This window comes from Orycteropus afer, unplaced genomic scaffold (genome assembly GCF_000298275.1).
Source record: "Orycteropus afer afer isolate SDZICR_OR568_19922 unplaced genomic scaffold, OryAfe1.0 scaffold00336, whole genome shotgun sequence".
Classification (NCBI taxonomy): domain Eukaryota; kingdom Metazoa; phylum Chordata; class Mammalia; order Tubulidentata; family Orycteropodidae; genus Orycteropus; species Orycteropus afer.
Genome location: NW_006921923.1, coordinates 2,572,059 through 2,580,202, shown reverse-complemented (window position 1 = coordinate 2,580,202; position 8,144 = coordinate 2,572,059). Strand labels below are relative to the sequence as shown.

The window sequence follows — 8,144 nt, the reverse complement described above, 5'->3', positions numbered from 1 at the left end:
GTCTTGCGCCATCCTTACAATACTTGCTATATACTTAAGCCCATTGTTGTAGCCACTGTGTCAATTTATCTCATGGAGGGCCTTCCTTTTTGCTGACCCTCTACTTTACCAAGCATGATATCCTTCTCCAGGGAATGGTTCCTCCTGACAACATGACCAAAGTAGGTAAGACAAGTCTGGCCATTCTCACTTCCAAGGAGCATTGTGGTTGCACTTCTTCCAGTAGATGTTTGTTCTGGCAATCCATGCTACTTGCAGTATTCTTTGTCAACACCACAACTCAAAAGCATCAACTCTTCTTTAGTCTTCCTTACTCATTGTCCAGCTTTCACATGCAAATGAGGTGATCGAAACTACCTTGGCTTGGGTTAGGTGCACCTGAGTCTTCAAAGTGACATCTTTGCTCTTCAACACTTTAAAGAAGTCTTTTGCAGCAGATTTTCCCAGTGCAATACGACATCTTATTTCTTGACTGCTGCTTCTATGGGTACTGAATTACACACAAACACACACACACACTAAAAGTTTCCTGGATGACTCAATCAGTTTCAGATTGGCTACTAACCTAAAGGTTGTTGTTGGGTATCATTGAGTCAATTCTAACGTATACCAACACCATGTAACAGAGTAGAACTGCCCCATAGGGTTTTCTTGGCTGTAATCTTTATGGGAGCATATTGCCAGGTCTATCTCTCATGGGGCAGTTAGATAAGTTCAAAGTGCTACACCCCCAGAGGTCCTTACCTAAAGTTTAGCAGCATAAAATGTAACCTCTGGAAGGATAAATAAGAAATTAGTAACATTGGGAGCTTTCAGGGAAGAAAACTGGTAAATGGAAGGGAGAGACATTTCACTGAATGTTATTTTGCAACTTTTGAATTTTGAACCAATGGAATATATTACTTTCTGAAAAAGAGAAAAACATGGACTATAAGGAACTAAATGCTCTAATATTCCTAAATTTGTAATAATAATAATAATAATAATAATAATAATAATAATAATAATAAAAAAAAGGCTTGGTGCTAGCTTCCAAACCCCAGTTGCTGGGCTTCCTCTGGATTTGGTTTAGGAGGAGGTGCAATACATACAAACTAAGAGAGCAAAGAAAGAAAATGGGAAGGTAGTACTGGGATTTGAGATGTTGAGATGCAACACTGCAGGAGAGTGGTTAGCAAAACTAATTTGGTGAATAACAAAAAAAAAAAAAAAACACCCCAAACCCACTGACATTGAGTCCATTCTGACTCATAGTGACCCCCTTTGGGTTTCCAAGGCTGTAAATTTTTATGGAGTCTTCCTCCCACAGAGTAGTTGATGAGTTTGAACTGCCAACCTTTTGGTGAGCAGCCAAATGCTTTACCCACTACACCACCAGAGCTCTTTCAATTTGAATAAACATTCTAAAAAACGTTCTAAAACTTAGTAAGTTGCTAGTTGTTAAATGGTTTGAAATTGTATTTGCTGTGCAGATATAATGTCACCACATGAATAATTCTTTCTAAATATAGCTGTCAATCAAAATGAAGTATAATTCAAACACCATTTATTTTTAATTTCTCAAACAAAAAAAAAAATCAACAATCTAAGTCAGTGATTGGTAATGTATAAACAGAGGCCCAACCCAGCCCACCACTTCTTTTTGTAAATGTAGTTTTATTGGATTAAAGCCACACCCAATTATTTACATATTGTCTCTGGCTGCTTTCACACTACAACATCAGAGTTGAGTAGTTGTGAAAGAAGCCACAAGGGCTAAAATACACACTATCTGGCCCTTTACAGAAAAAGTTTGTTGTCCTCTGATTTAAGTGATCATGATTTAAGGACAGTGACATCTGACAAAAGGTTCAGAAAGGATGGTAACAGTGACCCATCAATTAATAAGGTTCCTCCAAATAGGAAGGAGATCAAGTAGTATACATTTGACATCATTTCTTTGACAAACTCTTTGATAGACATTGTAGTTATTTAAAATTGATATTCAAATAACTTAACAAGAATTTTTTTTTTCTCCCTGATTCAGTTACTTTATTATTAGAGCAAGAGAACAGATTGCATCTTAGTATTTAGCTTAAAAGAAGTCACACCTGAAAGTGGGACGAAAACAGAGTAATCATCTCTCATCTGCTGGTGGTTGAAGCAAGATGAGAACTGCTGTCCATTTCAGATGTCCATCTCCTACTTTCAGTTACTGAAGACTTATTGTAGCCATGTAAGACAAGCAGAGAAGCAATGGGCTGCTCCTAATTTCTCTGCTCCTGGGTTCCAAGATTGTTGCATTTCTTTCCAGGGGAAGTTTGTTTCTTTGTTTATTTTGGGTTCTTTTCTTTTCTGAAACAGTGATTGGCTCAGTCATGGTTGCTATTGAGTTTGTATGCTGTTGGCATATCAGGCACTTGCTGACTGGAAAAGTTTTATGTAAAGTTAATGTTCATACGGTGCCAGATGGAAGACAGATCTCCAAGTTGAGTTCCCACTATTCTAGACACTCAAAATCTCAAAATCTTCCTCCAGGTCAAACTCCTCTAGTTGTTCAGTAGAATCAATGAATTCTATCAGAATACAGAAAGGAGAAAGAAGAAAAGGTTGGCAAGTTGAAGCAGTCAATATACTGCTCAGTAGCTTAAGACTAAAATTTTAAATCACTTTGCTAAAGAAAAACATGTCTGGGGAAAACTTATAGATAGAACCACTGCCAAGTATTAGAAATCCCCTTTAAAAAATCAAAAGAACTGGACTCGTTATATTCTCCTATTCGCAATGATGGGGCTGAAGCTCTGTAAGACCTCTGAGATACCTTTGAATCACCCATGGCCTCTGGTTTGTTATTCTGCACCAGACCACAGAGGGAAAAAAAAAAAAAACATTCTAGTCATTTAGATTTTGTACAGAACTTTAGCACTGAGCCCATTTTATTTGAAATTGCCAAATATAAATTCATCAGAAGATCAATATAATCAGAAACAGCATTCCTTGACCAGTCTAGCTGAGTAGAATTACTCTCCCCTCCATGGAAAGCTTAAGTCACAATTGCCCCTGAACAATAGCTTACCTGCCCCAGTGGTTGTCACTTCTGGCTTGGCTGGAGGTACAAAGGGAGGCCAATGTGATGGATGTTTCTGAACTAATTCAAACATCCTTAAATTCTCCTTTAGAATTTCCTGAGGAGACACAGAAACTGTTGTAAGCACTGGAGATTCACTACACTTCTGTTTTAAAATCTCTATCCAATTGGTAGCCCATGACCTCAAAGCCTAAAAGGATGGTCTAGCTGTTGAAAGGTTAAAAAAAGGGGGGGGGAGGCTAATGGTTATAGCCCATCCCTACTTGACCCATCTGAGGACCAAACCAAAAACCAAACTCACTGCCATCGGGTCAATTCTGACTCATAGCAACCCACATTGGGTTTCCAAGGCTGTAAATCTTTACAGAAGTAGATTGCCTGTTTTCCTCCTGCAGAGTGGTGGGTCTGAATTGCTGATCTTCTGGTTTAGCAGCTAAATGTCTTAACCACTACACCACCATAGCTCCTTATCTGAGGGCCAGCCCCCTTCAATTCTAAATCCTGTTAGTCCAAAAGGAAGGACATTGGAAGAAATATGTGATGGAAAGCAGTATTCGTTGCACGTGCCCCATTGTGTGGTTCAGGCCCTATGCTAGTTGCAGTAGGCCTACCTCAATTTAGAGGTGAGCTGTTCCTGAAGCACTGGTCCAGAGAAAATGATAATCAAACTGAACTCGTGCCAAGAGAATTTTGTTGCACATTTGGCTCAGTTTCAGTTTCAGTCTAACATTTATGGCATAGGCTCTGATTTAAATGGCACAGTCTTATCAGAAAATTCTCATTCTAACTTTAAATGGGATGTAAATAAAATTGCACTGCATTGGACAATGTTAAGTAATGCCTTTAGAAAATAATTCTCTATTCTTTCTTAGCTAATTATTAACTGGGGTTTCTGATTCAGATGGGGAGATTGGTGTTAATTATTTGGTCATTTGAGAAGACAGATCCTCCCTCCTGACACTTACAAAAGGCTCTAGGCTCCCATCTCTGCAATCCCTTTATTTTTCAGATAGGAGAACATCCTATCTCCTGCCACTGCCAGCCAGAGCCCTTTAAGCTACTCTCTGTGATCTCCCTTCATTCTCAGTAAACATTTATCAATGTCTTCCATATATTAGGCATTTGTTAGAAGCTGAGACTCACGGAGGCAGATACAATGATTGGTGAGCCAGAGAAAGAATGCCCTTTTATACAGTAAGATAGGAGCTCTGGTAGCATGGTGTCTAAGGCACTTGACTGCTAACCAGAGGCCTGGCGGTTCAAACACACCAGCCACTCCTCGGAAGGAAGGTTGGGCGATCTACTTCCATAGTGATACTGCCTTGGAAACCCAAGGAGGGGTCACTATGAGTTGGGGCAAACTCGATGGCACATAACAATACAATAAGATTTATATCTTTTTATAAAGATTTATTTCTTTTTATAAAGAAATAATAGCTTGCTTTACTCAGTGGGTTTTAGTATTTACAAGAATTTATGCAAATTGTGTTTCCTATGTTGTTAGTGTTAGTTGCTGTTAAGTTGATTTCAATTCATGGCGACCTCATGTGTGCAGAGAAGAACTGCTCCACAGCGTTTTCAAGGCAATGTCCTTTCAGAAGCAGATTGCCAAGCCTGTCTTCCCAGGTGCCTCTGGGTGGGTTCAAACCTCCAACCTTTGTGCTGGTAGTCCAGCACTTAAATGATTGCCCCACCTAGGGATACCCTAATGTGCCTATATTTTACAGAAATTAGACAGTTAATAAACCAGCAAGGCCTCTAAACCATGATAGGATATATTAAGTTGTAAATGGACTTCTAAAGAAATAGAAAAGTTGTGTCATTTCTTAAACCACCTCAGTGCTGTGAACAGAGTAAGGAGGTAGTAGACTGAGTGATGTGAAAGTGGCATATGTTAGGTTAAAAGAGTAGAAAATTAGTTCAATATTGTATGACTCAACTCAATATTTCATATGACTAGTTCATCAGATCAAACATTAAATAGTTAAAAATAGTGCTCACTTGACATACGAAGCATATTTGAAGTAGAAACTTTACTCTAGTTCCCCAAAAGTTAGGCAAAATTCCCCTTATCTCATAGTTTCTTTGCTGCCTTAGTTTCTTTCACTTGCAATCAATTCATATTAGACTAAGTTTGTGTTACTATAAAAAACAACCACAACCTTGAAAAGTAACTTTCATTTTTAAAAACTAAGACAAAAATATCTTTACCTTCTGAACAAGGCTACACCAGTTATCAAAGTCTTTTTCTTCTTTGCAGAAAAATCCCTTGGGGAAAGCAAAAGAACACACCTTAGAACTGGTCAGAGGTACCCAGGCAGGACCTTTGTGTTAGAAGATGGAGTTGTGGGTGCAGAATTAGGATTTGGGCCACTCTCTCTGGATGTGTCTTCCCAGAGATAAAGAGGAAGACTGGCTGGGCTTCTTTCATGGGCGATACACACACATTGGGGCACATGATCAAACTCATGTGTACCTGTGTGTGCACATGCCCCTGCTCTTTCTCTGTGTCTGCCTGTGTCTCACTCTCTTACTCACTTTCATTTTCTCTCTGCCTCTATCCCTCTGTCCATCTCCTGTTTTCCTTGTACATTTCCCTCCCTGTCCATCTTCCCCCCCCATCCCTTTCCTCTCATGTTTTGAGAGAGAGTAACTTGAAGGCCAGTCTCCAAAATGTGGAGTTAATGCCATTACATTCACTACACAGATACACACAGCTATAAAGAATATTCAATTAAGCCAGCCATCAAAAGTCAAGTAGTACTTTTAGTAAAAAGCACTGCTTGATAAGGTGGCTTTGCCCTTAAGGATATTAGCTATTAGGATAAAGGGAACAGTCTGCCTCCTTCTCCAGCCTCAGAATCATCCTACATTAGTGAAATAATGGTTCAAAGGAAAGGGAGGACGGTGTGTCCTCTCATTACTGGTGCTCTGACATTTGAGTTAAATCAGAATAGCAGATGTAGATGGGCCTTAGATCCACTGGCTAATTCACAGGAAGACACTCCTTCAATATATGTGGACAATAGACATGTTTCCAGGGTTAAAAATCACTGCCACCTCCTGGATTATGTGCACAGAGAAATGGGCATGGTCCACTCAGCGGGGCTTGTCCCCTTATCCCTCCCTAGCTAGGCTCTACTTTCTCCCACATGCCCAGGTGGCAATAATTACATAGCAAGAAGGCAAGGAAAGGGAGAATGATAATCACAAAAATAATAGCTAAAGTTTGGGGAACTGTAACTATGTGCCAGGCACTGTGCTAGGTGCTTTACATACATTATACCTCATACAATCCTCACAACAACGCTACAAGGAAAGAATTGTTATTTTCCTCCTTTTTACAGGTGAGAAGATTGATGCTCAGACAGGTTAGTTGACTCCCCCTAAGTCCATAGCTAATAAATGACAGATTATAACTTGAGCAGTTAATTGGATTCTAACTTGAGCAGTTTGGCTCCCAAGTCCCTTCCTAACCCACCATACTACATTAGGTGGTAAAAGAACATACTCGTGCCACCCCATCTAGCAACCTTGATAGCTCCCACTGATCCACTCTGTGACAAGGTGAAATCGTTTATCTTGGCCCACTGAACCATCAGATACTCACCAATGCTACAGAAGGATCCAAGTTCAGGATGTTCATTCTCTGTGGGGACTGCAGGCAATGGAAAGTCTGATCATCAACCATTCCATTCTCCTCAGTGTCAACAAAGGTCTGGGTTGTGTGAGGGTCCAAGAAGATGAGTTCATCACCTGTTTTGAATGAGACATGCTTAACCTTCCAAGAACTACTGGCCCTGGCACCACTCCTGCCCTCGGAAGAAGGCACTATGGGGTTTTCCTAACCCCTCCCTTGGTGACAATGAGAATGGGATGACAGAAAGCCTGAAGCCAGGGTAAGCATGCTTGAAGGTAGCTACCAGAGCCCAAGTTCAATCATTCAATGAGAAGACTTTGCCCTAGGGTTTACATCTCCTCAAAGTTCAAGTCCAAAAATGGAAAGTGAAAGGATTGGGAAAAGGTAGGCATGAGAAACCACAGATGGCATGGCAGGCTCTGTGAGCAGCAGTAGCAAAGAGGGGGTAGGAGAATCACCAGGGCCTGAGCCCAGGTTCCTTTAAGGAACTTCCTGCCTCTTTTACCACTGAAAGCATCTCTCATTAGACTACTGGTTCTCAGAGCTATGATCATAGTACCTCTGGCAAGGCAAATGACCTTGGCCTCCAAAAAAAAAATGCTACTCAGGGAAGGAAGAATGGGAAGGATATCTCTGCTGTGGATGAGACAGCACTGAGCTGACTTCTAGTCGTGATTGGTTATGAAGTTAGTGATTGTTATCAAGTTAGAAATTCCTGTTGGAAAGCACTACCTTTGTCACAGAAATATCAGTACAGATATACCTCACTGAGAAAACTCACTTTGAGATGACTGACCTGTTACAATGACAGAAAAGCCATGCTTCATTAAAATGAAAAAACCTATCCAAATAATGACCTATGTACTGGGAGGAGTTTTGGATAATAAAATTTCTAGTTTGATCTGATATTTAAAGGGCTGAGAGTTCCCCTAAAGCTCATAGAGGTATACTAAATATGTATGAGGACACCCCAACATCACTATCCAGGACTGGAGACCATTTGAGTTTCTATAGTCTAGACTGTGTCAGGCAACCAAGACAGATCTACCTGTAGCAGGAGAATGGGATAGAAAGGTGCCCAAAGACCCTTCCTAGAATGGCATCTAGGATTGTGTTGAGCAATCCTAAACGCGTCTGTTGGAAAAGTCTAACAAAAAGCTTAACGTTTTTCTCTCTCACTACCTGGGACAAACCAATTAACTCACTCTTTATCTTAATTCCTTTGTTTATAAACTGGGGTCACTGAGCTTATTCTAGTTATCTCACAGAGTATTATAAGAAACAGAAGATTTCACCTCTTTGAAATGCACATACAAGATGGTCATAGAAATATCTTGCTTAGAGCACTATTTACAATAGCCAAAAGATGGAAACAACCTAGGTGTCCATCAACTGAGGAATGGATAACCAAACTATGGTACATACACACAATGCAAT

At 40.1% G+C, this 8,144-nt stretch overlaps 1 protein-coding gene across 1 annotated transcript in view; it reads right to left on the bottom strand.

Moving 5' to 3' along the window:
• Positions 1 to 2,484: 2,484 nt before the first annotated feature.
• ATG4A (autophagy related 4A cysteine peptidase) overlaps positions 2,485 to 8,144 on the bottom strand; it is a 29,833-nt gene continuing 24,173 nt past the window's right edge. Inside the window, exons 9-12 of the mRNA XM_007952424.2 lie at positions 6,678 to 6,823; positions 5,279 to 5,335; positions 3,056 to 3,164; positions 2,485 to 2,555 (exon numbers count right to left, since the gene is read on the bottom strand). Coding sequence (XP_007950615.2) covers positions 2,485 to 2,555; positions 3,056 to 3,164; positions 5,279 to 5,335; positions 6,678 to 6,823 — 383 coding nt within the window. The remainder of the gene's footprint in view (positions 2,556 to 3,055; positions 3,165 to 5,278; positions 5,336 to 6,677; positions 6,824 to 8,144) is intronic.